Source organism: Chlorocebus sabaeus, chromosome 2, assembly GCF_047675955.1.
Source record: "Chlorocebus sabaeus isolate Y175 chromosome 2, mChlSab1.0.hap1, whole genome shotgun sequence".
In the NCBI taxonomy this organism is placed as follows: domain Eukaryota; kingdom Metazoa; phylum Chordata; class Mammalia; order Primates; family Cercopithecidae; genus Chlorocebus; species Chlorocebus sabaeus.
In genome coordinates, this window is record NC_132905.1 from 153,874 (window position 1) to 173,476 (window position 19,603).

The window sequence follows — 19,603 nt, forward strand, 5'->3', positions numbered from 1 at the left end:
GCTGTGACAAGTAACAACCTTTTTTTTAAATTGTTTTTTATACAAAAACTCACAATCTGACATTTGGTGCTAAGGGTTTCCTGGTGCAGACGGTGGGCCTGGGGGTTGGGCTGGGCCAGGGCGTGGGTCTCTGGGCTTTGGGTCCCTTGCTGCTCAGGGAGGCAGTACTGGGCACTGCCTCTGCCCCCAGCACCCACCCTCACCCATCCCCCAGGGAGAAGGGGCCCCACTGGGCTCGGCCTGCAGTAGTAGGGAGACAAATTCCAGGAGCACTTTGGGGACTGGGGTTGCAGTACACTTCCTGTCTCTGGCTTTATCCTTGGGCCAGAAGGCTCTGACCCTCAGCAGCCCTTGCCAGATGTGCTAGGGAGGGGTGTGGAGACCTGGACTCCCCCACCCATGCACACCTGGGCCTGATGAGAGGATGGAGGCTTGGGCAGAGATGGGCGTGACCCAGCGTCAGAGGGTCGGGGGAGGCTCTCCTTCCTGTGTCCCAGAGCTTCACTGGTGCAGCCTGTGGGGCTGGAGGTGGAGGGTGGGGTCTGACAGCTTCTGCTGGGGCAGCCTCGGGAGGGGAGGGGAGGGGAGCAGGCACTGGGCAGGGGCCTAGGTGCACTTTGTCCTTGCCACCAATGGCGGGAGGAGGGTGGACCTGAACACCTCTGCAAGGTGTCGCGCGCCTGCCCCAGCCTCTCAGGTACTTGGCCCTTGGGGAGGAGAGAAGAGGGTCTGGTTTTTGCTGGGGGTGAGTTTCTGGGACACTCCCAAAGCCCACAGATAATCCCTGGTGTGGGAAGAGGAGTCCTGGATACCTTGATGCTTAGCACTTTAACCCCCTTTGTCTTTAAGGTAGGCGTGGGGGCTCCTGTCAGAAGTGGCTGTTGGGTCTGACCCCTCCTTTCTTCCCTCCCTCTCCCACATGCTGGTCTGCAGAGCACTCCTCCCAAGGGGTAGGGCCCTGGGTGGAGCTCAGCAGGGTCTGCCCACTCCCTACGCTGGCCCACATAGGCCTCCAGGAGCCCTCAGTGAGAGGGACCAGCATAGCAGACCCCCAGAGGGTGGTGGGCGCCGGCCCTGCCCGGGACCCAGTCGGGCCCTTTCTGCAGCTCTACCTCTGGCTCAGCGCACGCCCCCTGCCCTGAGAACAGGAAAGGGCCCGGAAAGGCTGACTCACCGAGCCGACACTCAACGAAAATGGGATGCACTTTATTTGCTGGTGCAAAGGCAGGTGAGGGTGCCTCCTGTGTGACCGTTGACCCTCCTGCCTGGTGGCGCTGAAGGGAAGGAGCCAGTGAGCCTGACCCCGGGAGGGGCCGTCCCCGCGTGCCCTGTTTGGCGGGCCCCAGGCGGCTCCCCCAGGCCGGGGTCTGGGGCCCCAGGCTCTCCCCTGCCTCGCGGCCGCGCGTCCTGTGCTTTGGGTTTCTTGGTTTGGGTTTTTTAATGCCAGTTCTCAGTACATAAGTGCATTTTGAAAGAGGTTCCAGCTATCACTTGTAACCATATATATATACATATATATTCTATCTACAAAGTGTTTATTTGCGAGATGTTTCGACGGTGAGTTCGGGCCCCGCCCGCCTTGTGACCATCTGTCCCCGGTCCTCGTCCCCGCCCCGCGCCCTGGTCCCGAGTGGCGTGCGGACGGGCCATCACTGTATGTATTAAAATGACTGTATCAAATAAATGTTTATTGATTTTTTTCCAGGGTTTTTGTGCGACTGAGTTTGTGGTGAAACGCAGGGGGCGGGGCCCTCCGGGCACGTGGTGGCGGCGGTAGAACTACGGGTCCCGCGTGCCCTCCGCGCGGCCTTGTGGGGCTTGTAGTCCGGGACGCGCGGCCTTGTGGGGCTCGTAGTCCGCGACGCGCGGCCTTGTGGGACTCGTAGTGCGCGACGCGCGGCCTTGTGGGACTCGTAGTCCGCGGTGGGCGGGAGAGGGAACCACCAGCTCCCGGCGGCCCACGCGCGCCGCCCGGCCCAGCCCGGCCCGCGGAGAGGCCTCCGAGCGCAATGGCTGCGCCCCCGGCCCGCGCGGACGCCGACCCCTCGCCCACGTCGCCACCTACGGCCCGAGACCCGCCAGGCCGGCAGACTGAGAAAAGCGAGACCGCGTGCGAGGACCGGTAGGCGTGGGCGCCGCCTCCACTTCACTGGCGAGCGGGAAACGGGCCGCAGCCCTGGCCGAGGTGGGAGGGTGGTCAGTCCTCGCCGCGAGCCCAGCTCCCCCACTCCCGGAGGCCAGGCGGCGGCGCCCCGTTCTCCCACGTGCCGGGCGGAACCCTGCGGGCTTGAAGCGGCCGGGAGAACGGACCTGGCCCAAGACGGCAGGCTTCTCGGAGCCCGGGGAAGGAGCCCGGGTGCGCACCCCCAGCGTTGACCTTGGTCTCTGCCGCCAGTGGGTGGGGCCCTCGGCCTTGAGCACCCAGCGGGCCGTGTGCCTGCTCTACTGTGCGAGTTGCTCAGTGTTGTCCGCTCGGGGTGTGGCCCGGCCCGACCCGCGAGGCCAGGGGTCGGGATTTGGGGGTGCGGCGGCGCACGGTGCCTTCTGATTGCCCCTCACGCACCTTGGAGGCTCTGCTGGGGCTTTGCAAGAGCATGAGGTGGGGAAGTTGTGGGGGTGCAGCGGGAGGAGGCACCCCACCCGAGCCCTGCGCGGCGCCTTTGCGGCCGTGGCCGTCAGGGGGCGGTGGCCACGCAGTGCCCGGGGCTGCAGGAGGGCGCTCTGGGCGCTGCCCCTCCCTTCCCGTCTGAAGTGTCCCTTGGGGAGCCGAGGGGTCCCCATGGAAAGGATTGATCCTACTCAGGCGCCTCTTGCCTGGGTTCAGGCTGTGACTGGTCAGAAACGCTGTAAGCCAGGACTTCCTCAGAGATGGGCTGCGCTGGGGGCCGCCGGGGGAAGGGTGTCCCGGCACAGGGTCGCTCTTCTCCAGGAGCTGCTGGGCGGAAAGAGCTTTCCCGTGGTCCTGTGTCCTTTCAGTCCATACCCTCCTAGTGGGCAGTGACTGGGAACTTTGCATGGCTGGAGTCTAATAGGACCTGAGTCTGTCCTCTGTTGATTCTAAAGAGGCTTTGTTTTGTTTGTTTGTTTTGTTTTGAGATGGAGTCTCGCTCTGTCGCCCAGGCTGGAGTGCAGTGGCTGGATCTCGGCTCACTGCAACCTCCGCCTCCCAGGTTCACGCCATTCTCCTGCCTCAGCCTCCCAAGTAGCTGGAATTACAGGTGTGCGCCACCACGCCCGGCTAATTTTTTTGTATTTTTAGTAGACAGGTATTTTGTCATGTTGTCCAGGCTGGTCTCGAACTCCTGACTTCAAGTGATCTGCCTGCCTCAGCCTCCATGGGATTACAGGCATGAACCACCGTGCCCGGCCACCAAAGAGGCTTTGTTTTAACCCAAGGTGGGGCAGGCCAACGCTAGACAAGCACTGAGGGCTCTTGATAAAGGCACTCCCAGATAACACAGGTTGGTGGCAGCAGCCATCTGGGCCTGCCCTGTGTACAGACAGTGGGCTGGGCACAGTGGCCCTCGCGGTGTCTGAGGAGGCAGAGACTGCTGTTATATTTGTTTGGTGTGGTTACCAAGGGACAGGAGGGAAGCTGCAGGCAGTGAGGATAGATTGCGGCACCCTTCTCCAGGGGCCCCGGTTTGCCCTGGAACTGCCTCTTGTCTTAGACAAATTTCTTGCACTTTGTGTCTTGATGCTTGTACCATTGCAGACTTCCTCTGCCCCAGCCTAGGGCTTTTCTCACTGTTCCCCGAGTGTGTCCCCCAGCGTTCCTGCGTCTGCCCCTCTTCAACCTCTGGTGTTGCCCTTGGTGTTCCAGAGCAGGCTCCAGCTTGGAGGTCTGTGCACAGGTGGAGGTCTGTCCCCAGGGCTGGGGCTCCTCCAGCACCATTCCAGTTCCTCCTGCCGCGTCATCCCAGCAGTCAGTCTGTCCGTCTCGCCCGTTGCTTACTGTCTGCTTGTCACTCATGACTCTGTCCCGGGCACCTGCCCCAGAGCTGACCCATGCTGGTGCAGGAACAGGTCCTTTGTGGTGTTAGCAGTGACTCCTGGCTGCGGTTGAGATGGAGTCTGGAGCTGTGGAAGTGGGGAGCAGAGGGAGGCTGCCCATGACCTGTGCAGAGCAGGTCCTGCTGAGGGAAGGTTTCCAGAGTGGTGGCGTGGGCCAGTGCAAGTCCCCAACCCCCCAGTGCTCGTCCCGACTGAGAAAGCTGCCCTAATGACTCTCCCAGAGTCAGTCCAGCACAGGGGTCAGGCCAGCGTTGGCTCCTGTGGGCTAGCTCCTCCCTGCTCCCTCCTCTTTCCAGCCTCTTTTTAGTTATCCCGCAAACTTCCCTTAAACCTGACCTGTCAGGAGGCGCCGTGCTTCAGGCACCCAACAGGAAGGTCCGTGGGCAATGGTGACCCCAGGGGTGGTAGAACAGGCCGGAAGCACAGCAAGGGAGTACCTGAGCCTTTCTTTCTCCCTCTGTGCTCTCCTGCGGCTGTTTCCTCGGCGTCGGTTTCCATGCCCGGCGCTCCCTACTGCTGGATGTTTGCTTCTGGTTTCCTTCACATTGTGGATAGTTGGTGAGGGGTAGCCCTGCCTCCAGTCTCCACACGTGCCTGGGCTTCTTTCTGTCTTTCTTTCCTTTCTTTTTTGGAGACAGAGTCCCAGGCTGGAGTGCAGTGGTGCCATCTCAGCTCACTGCAACCTCCACCTCCCGGGTTCAAGTAACTCTCCTGCCTCAGCTTCCCGAGTAGCTGGGACTACAGGCGCCGCCACCACAACCGGCTAGTTTTTTGTATTTTTAGTAGAGACAGGGTTTCACCGTGTTAGCCAGGATGGTCTCCATCTCCTGACCTCGTAATCAGCCAGCCTCGGCCTCCCAAAGTGCTGGGACTACAGGTGTGAGCCACTGCACCTGGCCCATTTTTTGTATTTTTAGTAGAAACGGGGTTTCACCATGTTGGCCAGGCTGGTCTTGAACTCCTGACCTCAGGTGATCCACCCACCTCAGCCTCTCAAAGTGCTGGGATTACAGGCGTGAACCACCGTGCCCGGCTGCCTGTGCTTATTTTATTATTATTTTTTTTTTTTTGAGAGGGAGTTTTGCTCTCGTTGTCCAGGCTGGAGTGCAATGGCGCAATCTTGGCTCACAGCAACCTCTGCCTCCCGGGTTCAAGCGATTCTCCTGCCTCAGCCTCCTGAGTAGCTGGGATTACAGGCATGTGCCACCGTGCCCAGCTAATTTTTGTATTTTTAGTAGAGACCCCGGTTTCTCCACGTTGGTCAGGCTGGTCTTGAACTCCCTACCTCAGGTGATCCACCCGCCTTGGCCTCCCAAAGTGCTGGGATTCCAGGCGTGAGCCCCGCGCCCGGCCGCCTGTGCTTGTTTCTTTACGATGATGACACTCATGGGGCCCTTACCACTGATGAGGCGTCTGCCTTGGTCTTTGTGAGCTGGTGCTGGGATTCCAGGCGTGAGCCCTGCGCCCGGCCACCTGTGCTTGTTTCTTTACGATGACGACACTCATGGGGCCCTTATCACCGATGAGGCATCTGCCTTGGTCTTTGTGAGCCGGCCCACCTGTAATGCACCTGCTGTTGTCCTTGGGGAGGAAACTGAGGCAAGCCATGGCTCTGTGGAGGGGACTGAGCCACACTCGACTGTGCTGTGGCCCAGAGTAGGATGGCTGAAGGTGAGGGAGGGGCAAGAGGTGCCCAGAAGTGGCTAAGGCAGCCTCCAGCACCACTGGCCTCAGCCTCACCTGCAAGGAGGAAACCTTAGGCAGAAGGTACCCTGGGCAGTGCTTACCCCAACACGGTGTCAGCACCTGTGGGTGGTGTGGGAATGGGAGTTCTCCGGACCGGCCCAGCTCAGCAAGTCAGAACCTGGGAGGAACACCAGTGAATGGGACCAGGGCAGGCCACCCCTCCCCGCTGGGAGCAGCCCCTTCCTGCCGTGGGCTGCTGTGGCCGAGAGCAGCCTCCTGGAGGGGCATGTTGGGACCACGTGGTCTGCAGCGAGGCAGCGTGACTGGCCTGCCCAGCATAGTGTTGGCTTCCACGGGTCTCTTGGCCAGCTGGGGCAACCAGAGCATGCCCATGCCAGGTAGACCAGCCTGAGTCCACTCTGCTGTTCAGACAGCCCAGCCAGTGACACGGCTCCCAGGAGCCCGGGCTCCGCGCCCCTGCTCAGGACAGCCTCTGCCTCCCCGGCCCTGGGCTGTCTCCTGCCACTTCCCAGGTGAGGGGTGTAGCCGCCTCCGGGGAGCAGAATGAGGAGAGGAAGCACCTGTGGACACAGACAGATGGGCCCGTCCTGCCTCTGAGGCAGCTCCCAGGAGTGGCCTACTTTTCAGGAGTATGAGCTCCATGTGGAGTCTTCCCTTTTCCCTGAGCTCCTGGCAGCCCCTGCCTCAGTACTAGAAGCTCCAAGAGAAACCCATGGTAGGAGGAAGCAGACTCCCATGGTAACCTGTCCGCCCGGGAGAGCTTAGGGCTGCCAGGACCTCTGTGCACATCCTTGACAAATTCTGCTGAGGGTGGGGCGGAACCCCTGTTTCTGTGGGCTCTCGGAGAGGTGACTGTGTCCGCGGTGCTCTGCTGAGCCCTGGGTGCTGAGCCCTGGGTGCTGAGCCCTGGGTGGTTGCAGGTCCCTGCAGGATCCCCTGTGAGTGGGGGCAGGGCAGGGCAGTTATTTTCAGATGGTGCCAGAGGGTGGAGTTTCAGATTTGTTTATGCCTGTCAGAAGCACTTTGGGGCTAGGGATGGGGTGCCCAGCTCAGCACTGACGTTCGGGACATCTGGCCAAGAGGCGCCTCAGATTTCCCTGTCCTGCTGTGGGGGGTTCACTCTGTAGCCCCAGGCAGGCCAGGGGACTGTAGCTTTTTCCAGGGGATCCAGGAGGGGTGCAGGCACATGGCGCAGGGTGGTCCTCCGCAAGCCTGCGGCCCTAGGCTGGCCAAATGTGCCAGCGCACACACAGGAGGGGGCAGTTCACACCAAGGGCTGGCCCGAGGATTGTCAGGGCCACACCAGGCAAAGCCAGCGCTATTAATATCAGGCACACACAAGCCCCCAGCTGGGTGATCCTCTTATGCCTGTGGCCTTGGCCTCTGAGGACGGCAGTGAGTGCTGTGCCCTCAGTACGGTAGGGGCTCCAAGGGCCTCCTAGCTGCTGAGTCTCTGCTGACACTTGGCAGGCAGCTTCTACCAGCCAAGGGTCTTACCCCCAGCCCCCAGCTCTGCACCCATTGTGCTGCCCATAGGAGTAGTCCTGCCCATGGATGGGCAGTTCAGGTGGCCGGAGCTCCTGAGCTGCTTTAGGGGACTGCTGTGGGTCTGAGGTGGTGATGCCCCCCACGGCTGCCTGCGCCTGAGCCCCCACGCATGCACCCCTGGGGCCACTCGCTGTTCAGGAGCACCCACCCGTGTCCTCGACCATGAGCAGCCCCCCATCTTACCCTGGCATCAGGATCTCAGGGTGCCGGGCCCTTGGAGCAGAAGGCAGGTGAGTCTCGGCTGGAGGTCGCTGCTGCGCGGGGCGCCCACTTGTGCTGTGGTCCTGGCCACTCAGGCCTGGGTTTGGTGCACGTCTGTGGGTATCAGGAATCAAACAGGCTGGCAGGTGCTCTCGGGCACCGGGCAGAGCCCAGGGTCGAAGGTGCAGTTCTGCTTGGGGCCGTTGGTCTGGGCACGTCTCTCTTGTGTTGGTTACGGCTCGGAACCCTCTGGGCTGGAATTAACCTTTGTTGTTGTGGCCAGAAGCACTCTTGTCCATCTGTTCACGGGAAATGAGGTTTGTTGTGTAACTTTCTCCTCTCTTTTTATTTATTTTTAATATTCTAAAGTTTTCTTTGTGGAGACGGGGGTCTCACCATGTTGCCCAGGCTGGTCGTGAACTGCTGACCTCAAGCAGTCCTCCTCCTGCAGCCTCCAAAGGGCTGTTCCAGGCATGAGCCACCACACCCGGCCAACTTTCCTCTGTCAAGGGGTGCTGCTTGTGAAAAGTGGGGGGAGGCTTTGTCCTTGACTCTCAGAGACAGACCAGCTTTGGAGAAGGTAGTGGGGCTGGGCTTGGTGCAGACTCAGCCTGACACCGTCACAGGCCTGTGGTGAGGCGGGTTCCTGGCACATCGTCCTGGCCTGCTTCTGACTGTTCCACTGCATGGCACGGCTCCCAGCAGAAGGGCCAGCGCGTGCCTCGGGAGGGATCTGCGGTTACTTCAGTAGGATGAGGAGGAGCCACAAATGGGGGGTTGGGAGGCTCCTGCTGGAGAGGCCTGAGCACCAGGAGACTTCCAGTGGGGAGCGGACACGGTGCCAGCCCAGCCTCCGCCACCTGGTGTCTGCCCCTCAAGTTAGTCCCAGCTCTGTGCATTAGTGGGCTCACCCTCGGCGTGCAGGGTACGCAGAGGAAGTGCAGGCAGTCGCACGGGCGGTGCTGGGAGCTTTGCTGGGGAGCCTCTTTGCAAGTCAGATTGTGTCAGAGCTTCCTCCCTGAGGCTGAAGACCGTGGGTGATTCCCTGCGGATGCTGGGGTTAGACGTAGAGGGGAGGGGCCGCCTGGATTTCTTCTCTGCCCACCACGGCGTCCATGGCCATCGGAGCGTTTGTATCTGCCGGGCCTAAGCTGGTCTGCCGCACTGTCCCCAGCTGTGGGCATCCGTCACCACCTGCTGGGGGGGTGGCCCCGGGGGTGAGCCTTGCAGGCCCTTTTGTTTACTGCTGGTGCGTTGGCAGTGTCCATCCAGGGGACACTTGTGTGGGGTCGTAGCTTCTGTTTGCTGGGTCCCATCTTCCTTCTTGACTGACAGCCCTTCAGGCAGGTGGGGTGCAGGTCCCGTTCCAGCCACAGCCCCCACACACGGTCTCGGGGCAGTGCCATGGTACCTGCTCCCCTTTCAGGGCACCGTGCAGTGGCGCTGTCCCCGGGCCCCCTCGCCTGGTTCTCTTGGCGCCTGGCTGTGTTGTTTGTGCTCAGCCCTGCTGCTGACGTCAGCGCTCAGCTCCAGAGCGATCTCTGAGGCCACGGAGGTGAGGCTGATTATTCCCAGCGCTCACTCCCTGACGGCGGCACAGAAACAGGCAGGCTGGCTGTCTCCGAGGAGGGCGCAGCACGCTTTCCACGTCAGGCAGACAGCGGGTCTTCTCGCTGCTGTCAATGTTGCCACACTGTTCTCTGGCCCGTGAGAGCTGCTGAGGTGGCCTGTCACCGGTTGGGCTAGGCTCTCTCCTCCCACTGCCCCCTGTGTGCCCACGGACACCGTCCCCCTGGCACGGGGAGGGCTGCGCCGCCGGGAACATGAGTGTTCCCACGAGACGCTCAGGTCATCCCAGAGGCAGGAAGGCCCTTGTCCCGGCCGTGTCCTCAGCCATCCACCGGCCCGGGGAAGCACCAGGCTTGATGCCGCAGCCAGGCCCTGATGCATTGGCGGCAGCGGGACGGCCAGTTCCAAGGACAGACTGCGGTTCCGTCTATAGTAAAAAACTGGCCTGTGCTTAAAAACATTCCAGTGGGACAGAGGTTGCTGCTCCAGATCTAGGTGGCGAGAGTGGTCCTGGTTAGGGCTGGAGTGTGCACACGTCTCCCTCCTTCTCACACACACACACCCCCTCCACACACACCCTCCCTCACACACACACACACCCTCCACACACACCCTCCCTCACACACACACACCCTCCCTCACACACACACACGTCTCCCTCCCTCACACACACACACACCCTCCCTCTCACACACACACCCTCCCTCTCACACACACACACCCCCTCCACACACACCCTCCCTCACACACACACACACCCTCCACACACACCCTCCCTCACACACACACACCCTCCCTCACACACACACACGTCTCCCTCCCTCACACACACACACACCCTCCTTCACACACACACCCTCCCTCACACACACCCTCCTTCACACACACACCCTCCACACACACCCTCCCTCTCACACACACACCCTCCACACACACCCTCCCTCTCACACACACACACCCTCCACACACACCCTCCCTCACACACACACACGTCTCCCTCCCTCACACACACACACCCTCCCTCACACACACACACACCCTCCCTCACACACACACCCTCCCTCTCACACACACCCTCCCTCACACACACACACCCTCCCTCTCACACACACACACCCTCCCTCTCACACACACACCCTCCCTCACACACACACCCTCCCTCACACACACACCCTCCCTCACACACACACACACCCTCCACACACACCCTCCCTCACACACACACACACCCCTCCACACACACCCTCCCTCACACACACACACACCCTCCACACACACCCTCCCTCTCACACACACACACCCTCCACACACACCCTCCCTCTCACACACACACACCCTCCCTCTCACACACACACCCTCAAACACACACACACCCTCCACACACACCCTCCCTCACACACACACACAGCCTCCACACACACCCTCCCTCTCACACACACACACCCTCCCTCTCACACACACACCCTCTCACACACACACACCCTCCCTCACACACACACACCCTCCACACACACCCTCCCTCTCACACACACACCCTCCCTCTCACACACACACCCTCCCTCTCACACACACACCCTCCCTCTCACACACCCTCCCTCTCACACACACACCCTCCCTCACACACACCCTCCCTCTCACACACACACCCTCCCTCACACACACACCCTCCCTCTCACACACACACCCTCCCTCTCACACACCCTCCCTCACCTCCCTCACACACACACACCCTCCCTCTCACACACACACCCCTCCCTCTCACACACACACCTCTCACACACACCCTCCCTCACACACACACCCTCCCTCACACACACACCCTCCCTCACACACACACCCTCCCTCTCACACACACACCCTCTCACACACACACACCCTCCCTCACACACACACACCCTCCACACACACACCCTCCCTCTCACACACACACCCTCCCTCTCACACACACACCCTCCCTCTCCACACACACCCTCCCTCTCACACACCCTCCCTCTCACACACACACCCTCCCTCACACACACACCCTCCCTCTCACACACACACCCTCCCTCACACACACACCCTCCCTCTCACACACCCTCCCTCTCACACACACACCCTCCCTCACACACACACCCTCCCTCTCACACACACACCCTCCCTCACACACACACACCCTCCCTCACACACACCCTCCCCTCACACACACCCTCCCTCTCACACACACACCCTCCCTCTCACACACACACCCTTCTCACACACCCTCCCTCACACACACCCTCCCTCTCCACACACCCTCCCTCTCACACACACACCCTCCCCTCACACACACCCTCCCTCTCACACACACACCCTCCCTCACACACCCTCCCTCTCACACACCACCCTCCCTCTCACACACACACCCTCCCTCACACACACCCACCCTCCCTCACACACACACCCTCCCTCTCACACACCCTCCCTCTCACACACACACCCTCCCTCACACACACACCCTCCCCTCTCACACACACACCCTCCCTCACACACACACCCTCCCTCACACACACACACCCTCCCTCTCACACACACACCCTCCCTCTCACACACCCTCCTCCTCACACACACACCCTCCCTCACACACACACCCTCCCTCTCACACACACACCCTCCCTCTCACACACACACCCTCCTCTCACACACCCTCCCTCTCACACACACACCCTCCCTCACACACACACCCTCTCACACACCCTCCCTCTCACACACACACCCTCCCTCACACACACACCCTCCCTCTCACACACCCTCCCTCTCACACACACACCCTCCCTCACACACACACCCTCCCTCTCACACACACACCCTCCCTCACACACACACCCTCCCTCACACACACACCCTCCCTCTCACACACACACCCTCCCTCACACACACACCTCTCACACACCCTCCCTCACACACACCCTCCCTCTCACACACACCCTCCCTCTCACACACACACCCTCCCTCACACACACACCCTCCTCTCACACACACCCTCCCTCTCACACACACCCTCCCTCTCACACACACACCCTCCCTCTCACACACACCCTCTCCACTCACACACCCTCCCTCACACCACACCCCTCCCTCTCACACACACACCCTCCCTCTCACACACCCCTCCCTCTCACACACACACCCCTCCCTCACACACACACCCTCCCTCTCACACACACACCCTCCCTCCACACACACACCCTCCCTCCACACACACACCCTCCCTCTCACACACACACCCTCCCTCTCACACACCCTCCCTCACACACACACCCTCCCTCACACACACAACCCTCCCTCTCACACACACACCCTCCCTCACACACACACCCTCCCTCTCACACACACACCCTCCCTCTCACACACACACCTTCTCACACACCCCTCCCTCACACACACCCTCCCTCTCACACACCCTCCCTCTCACACACACACCCTCCCTCACACACACACCCTCCCTCTCACACACACCCTCCCTCTCACACACCCTCCCTCTCACACACACACCCTCCCTCTCACACACCCTCCCTCTCACACACACACCCTCCCTCACACACACACCCTCCCTCTCACACACACACCCTCCCTCTCACACACCCTCCCTCTCACACACACACCCTCCCCTCACACACACACCCTCCCTCTCACACACACACCCTCCCTCACACACACACCCTCCCTCACACACACACCCTCCCTCTCACACACACACCCTCCCTCTCACACACACCCTCTCACACACCCTCCCCTCACACACACACCCCTCCCTCACACACACACCCTCCCTCTCACACACACCCTCCCTCACACACACACCTCCCTCACACACACACCCTCCCTCACACACACACCCTCCCTCACACACACACCCTCCCTCTCACACACACACCCTCCCTCTCACACACACACCTCCACACACCCTCTCACACACACACCCTCCCTCACACACACACCCCTCCCTCACACACACACCCTCCCTCACACACACCCACCCTCTCACACACACACCCTCCCTCACACACACACCCTCCCTCCACACACACACCCTCCCTCTCACACACACACCCTCCCTCACACCACACACCCTCCCCTCTCACACACACACCCTCCCTCTCACACACCACCCCTCCCTCTCACACACACACCCTCCCACACACACACACCCTCCCTCACACCACACACCCTCCCTCACACACACACCCTCCCTCTCACACACCCTCCCTCACACACACCCCTCCCTCACACACACACCCTCCCTCTCACACACACACACCCTCCCTCACACACACACCCTCCCTCACACACACACCCTCCCTCTCACACACACCCTCACCTCTCACACACCCTCCCTCACACACACCTCCCTCACACACCCTCCTCACACACACACCCTCCCTCACACACACACCCTCCCTCTCACACACACACCCTCCTCACACACACACCCTCCCTCTCACACACACACCCTCCCTCCACACACCCCCCCACCCACCCTCCCTCACACACACACCCTCCCTCTCACACACACACCCTCCCTCTCACACACCCTCCCTCTCACACACACACCCTCCCTCACACACACACCCTCCCTCACACACACACACCCTCCCTCACACACACACCCTCCTCACACACACACCCTCCCTCTCACACACACACCCTCCCTCTCACACACACACCTTCTCACACACCCTCCCTCACACACACCCCTCCCTCACACACACACACCCTCCCTCACACACACACCCTCCCTCTCACACACACACACCCTCCCTCACACACACACCCTCCCTCACACACACACCCTCCCTCTCACACACACACCCTCCCTCTCACACACCCTCCCTCTCACACACACACCCTCCCTCACACACACAACCTCCCTCTCACACACACACCCCTCCTCTCACACACACCCTCCCTCTCACACACACACACCCTCCCTCACACACACACACCCTCCACACACACCCCTCCCCTCACACACACACCCTCCCTCTCACACACACACCCTCCCTCTCACACACCCTCCCTCTCACACACACACCCTCCCTCTCACACACACACCCTCCCTCACACACACACCCTCCCTCACACACCCCTACCTCCCTCTCACACACACACACCCTCCCTCACACACCCTCCCCTCTCACACACACACACCCTCCCTCACACACACCCTCCCTCTCACACACACACACACCCTCCCTCACACACACACACACCCTCCCTCTCACACACACACACCCTCCACACACACACACACCCTCCCTCACACACACCCACAACCTCCCTCACACAAACCCCTCCCTCACACACCCTCCCTCTCCACACACACCCTCCCACACACACCACCCTCCCTCACACACACACCCTCCCTCACACACACACCCTCCCTCTCACACACACACCACACCCCTCCACACACCACCCTCCCTCTCACACACACACACCCTCCACACACACCCTCCCTCACACACACCACCCTCCCTCTCACACACACACACCCTCCCTCACACACACACACCCCTCCACACACACCCTCCCTCACACACACACCCTCCCTCTCACACACACACCCTCCCTCTCACACACCCTCCCTCTCACACACACACCCTCCCTCTCACACACACACCCTCCCTCACACACACACCCTCCCTCACACACCCCTACCTCCCTCTCACACACACACACCCCTCCCTCACACACCCTCCCTCTCACACACACACACCCTCCCTCACACACACCCTCCCTCTCACACACACACACCCTCCCTCACACACACACACACCCTCCCTCTCACACACACCACACCCTCCACACACACACACACCCTCCCTCACACACACACAACCTCCCTCACACAAACCCTCCCTCACACACCCTCCCCTCCTCACACACACACCCTCCACACACACACACCCACCCTCACACACACACCCTCCCACACACACACCCACCCTCACACACACACCACCCCTCCACACACACCCTCCCACTCACACACACACACCCTCCACACACCACCCTCCCTCACACACACACCCTCCCCTCTCACACACACACACACCCTCCCTCACACACACACACCCCCACCACACACACCCTCCCCTCACACACACACCCTCCCTCACACACACACACCCTCCCTCCACACACACCCTCCCCCTCACACACACACCCTCCCTCTCACACACCACACCCCTCCCTCACACACACACCCTCCCTCACACACCCCTACCTCCCACTCACACACACACACCCTCCCTCACACACCCTCCCTCTCACACACACACACACCCTCCCTCACACACACCCACCCTCTCACACACACACACCCCTCCCTCACACACACACACACCCTCCCCTCTCACACACACACACACCCTCCACACACACACACACCCTCCCTCACACACACACACCTCCCTCACACAACCCCCTCCCACACACACCCTCCCTCTCACACACACACCCTCCCACACACACACCCCCTCCCTCACACACACACCCTCCCTCACACACACACCCTCCCTCTCACACACACACACCCTCCACACACACCCTCCCTCTCACACACACACACCCTCCACACACACCCCTCCCCACACACCACACACCCTCCACACACACCCTCCACACACACACCCTCCCCTCCACACACACACCCTCCCTCACACACACACCCTCCCTCACACACACACCCTCCCTCTCACACACACACCACCCTCCACACACACCCTCCCTCTCACACACACCCTCTCTCACACACCCTCCCTCTCCCACACACACACACTCCCTCACACACACACACCCACCCTCACACACACCCTCCCTCTCACACACACACTCTCCCTCTCACACACACACCCTCCCTCTCACACACACACCCTCCCTCACACACACACCCTCCCTCTCACACACACACTCTCCCTCTCACACACACACCCTCCCACTCACACACACACCCTCCCTCTCTCACACACACTCTCCCTCTCACACCACACACCCTCCCTCTCACACACACACCCTCCCTCACACACACACACCCTCCACACACACCCCTCCCTCTCACACACACACACCCTCCACACACACCCTCCCTCACACACACACACCCTCCACACACACCCTCCACACACACACCCTCCCTCCACACACACACCCTCCCTCACACACACACCCTCCCTCACACACACACCCTCCCTCTCACACACACACACACCCTCCACACACACCCTCCCTCTCACACACACCCTCTCTCACACACCCTCCCTCTCTCACACACACTCTCCCTCACACACACACACCCTCCCTCACACACACCCCTCCCTCTCACACACACACTCTCCCTCTCACACACACACCCTCCCTCTCACACACACACCCTCCCTCACACACACACCCTCCCTCTCACACACACACTCTCCCCTCTCACACACACACCCTCCCTCTCACACACACACCCTCCCTCTCTCACACACACTCTCCCTCTCACACACACACCCTCCCCTCTCACACACACACCCCTCCCCTCACACACACACCCTCCCTCTCACACACATCCTCCCTCTCACACACACCCTCCCTCTCTCACACACACTCTCCCTCACACACACACCCTCCCTCTCACACACACCCTCCCTCTCACACACACCCTCCCTCTCTCACACACACCCTCCCTCACACACACACCCTCCCTCACACACACACCCTCCCTCACACACACACCCTCCCTCACACACCACCCTCCCTCTCACACACACACCCTCCCTCTCACACACACCCTCCCTCTCACACACACACCCCTACCTCCCTCTCACACACACACCCTCCCTCTCACACACACCCTCCCTCTCACACACACCCTCCCTCTCACACACACACCCTCCCTCTCACACACACACCCTCCCTCACACACCACACCCTCCCTCACACACACACCCTCCCTCTCACACACACCCTCCCTCTCACACACACACCCTCCCTCACACACACACCCTCCCTCTCACACACACCCTCCCTCTAACACACACCCTCCCTCTCTCACACACACCCTCCCTCACACACACCCTCCCTCTCACACACACACCCTCCCTCTCACACACACCCTCCCTCACACACACACACCCTCCCTCTCACACACACCCTCCCTCACACACACACCCTCCCTCTCACACACACCCTCCCTCTCTCACACACACCCTCCCTCACACACACACCCTCCCTCTCACACACACCCTCCCTCTCTCACACACACTCTCCTCTCACACACACACCCTCCCTCTCACACACACCCTCTCTCACACACCCTCCCTCTCTCACACACACTCTCCCTCACACACACACACCCTCCCTCACACACACCCTCCCTCTCACACACACACTCCCTCTCACACACACACCCTCCCTCTCACACACACACCCTCCCTCACACACACACCCTCCCTCTCACACACACACTCTCCCTCTCACACACACACCCTCCCTCTCACACACACACCCTCCCTCTCACACACACACCCTCCCTCTCTCACACACACCTCTCCCTCTCACACACACACCCTCCCTCTCACACACACACACCCTCCCTCACACACACCACACCCTCCCTCTCACACACACCCTCCCTCTCACACACACACCCTCCCTCACACACACACCCTCCCTCTCACACACACCCCTCCCTCTCACACACACACCCTCCCCTCACACACACACCCTCCCTCTCACACACACCCTCCCTCTCACACACACCCTCCCTCTCTCACACACACACTCTCCCTCACACACACACCCTCCCTCTCACACACACACCCTCCCTCTCACACACACCCTCCCTCTCTCACACACACCCTCCCTCACACACACACCCTCCCTCACACACACACCCTCCCTCACACACCCTCCCTCACACACACCCTCCCTCTCACACACACACCCCTCCCTCTCACACACACCCTCCCTCTCACACACACACCCCTACCTCCCTCTCTCACACACACACCCTCCCTCTCAGACACACCCTCCTTCTCTCACACACACTCTCCCTCTCACACACACACCCTCCCTCTCACACACACACCCTCCCTCACACACACACCCTCCCTCACACACACACCCTCCCTCTCACACACACCCTCCTCTCACACACACACCCTCCCTCACACACACACCCTCCCTCTCACACACACCCTCCCTCTAACACACACCCTCCCTCCTCACACACACCCTCCCTCACACACACACCCTCCCTCTCACACACACACCCTCCCTCTCACACACACCCGCCCTCACACACACACCCTCTCACACACACACCCTCCCTCCACACACACACGTCTCCCTCCTTCTCACACACCCTCCCTCACACAAACACACCCTCCCTCTCACACACCCCCCCTCCCTCACACACCACACACACCCTCCCTCTCACACACACCCTCCCTCACACACACACACCCTCCCTCTCACACACACCCCTCCCTCACACACACACACCCTCCCTCTCACACCCTCCCTCTCACACACACACACACCCTCCCTCACACACACACACACCCTCCCTCCTCACACCCTTCCTCTCACACACACACACCCCCTCCCTCACACACACACACCACCCTCCCTCTCACACACCACACCCTCCCTCTCACACACACACACCCTCCCTCTCACACACACACCCCTCCCTCTCACACACACACCCTCCCTCACACACACACCCTCCCTCAACACACACCCTCCCCTCACACACACCCTCCCTCTCACACACACACACCCTCCACACACACACACCCCTCCCTCTCACACACACCCGCCCTCACACACACACCCTCTCACACACACACCCTCCTCCACACACACACACGTCTCCCTCCTTCTCACACACCCTCCCTCTCACACACACACCCTCCCTCCACACACACACACCCTCCCTCACACACACCCTCCCTCACACACACACACCCCTCCCTCTCACACACCCCCTCCCTCTCACACACACACACCCTCCCTCTCACACACACCCTCCCTCACACCACACACACCCTCCCTCTCACACACACCCACCCTCACACACACACCCCCTCCCTCTCACACCCTCCCTCTCACACACACACACCACCCTCCCTCACACACACACACACCCTCCCTCTCACACCCCTTCCTCTCACACACACACACACCCTCCCTCTCACACACACACCCACCCTCTCACACACACCCCCCTCCCTCACACACACATTCCCTCTCACACACACTCCCTCCTTCACACACACACACCCTCCCCACACACACACACCCTGCCCTCTCACACACACACACCCTCCCTCACACACACCCTCCCTCTCACACACACCCTCCCTCACACACACACCCCTCCCTCTCACACACCACACCTCCCTCCACACACCCTCCCTCTCACACACACCCTCCCTCTCACACACACACACCCTCCTCACACACACCCCTCCCTCTCACACACACCCTCCCTCTCACACACACACACTCCCTCCACACAACACCCTCCCTCTCACACACACACCCTCCCTCTCAC

At 61.0% G+C, this 19,603-nt stretch overlaps 1 protein-coding gene across 5 annotated transcripts in view; it reads left to right on the top strand.

Moving 5' to 3' along the window:
* The first annotated feature begins 889 nt into the window (after window positions 1–889).
* The window catches only part of UCKL1 (uridine-cytidine kinase 1 like 1), a 34,603-nt gene continuing 15,889 nt past the window's right edge, over window positions 890–19,603 (top strand). For 4 of the 5 annotated variants that reach the window (XM_008010431.3, XM_073005075.1, XM_008010427.3 and 1 more), the window contains exon 1: window positions 890–2,122. In XM_008010431.3, coding sequence (XP_008008622.1) covers window positions 2,010–2,122 — 113 coding nt within the window. In that variant the 5' untranslated portion in view covers window positions 890–2,009. The remainder of the gene's footprint in view (window positions 2,123–19,603) is intronic. The other variant, XM_037983018.2, reaches the window with a different exon arrangement.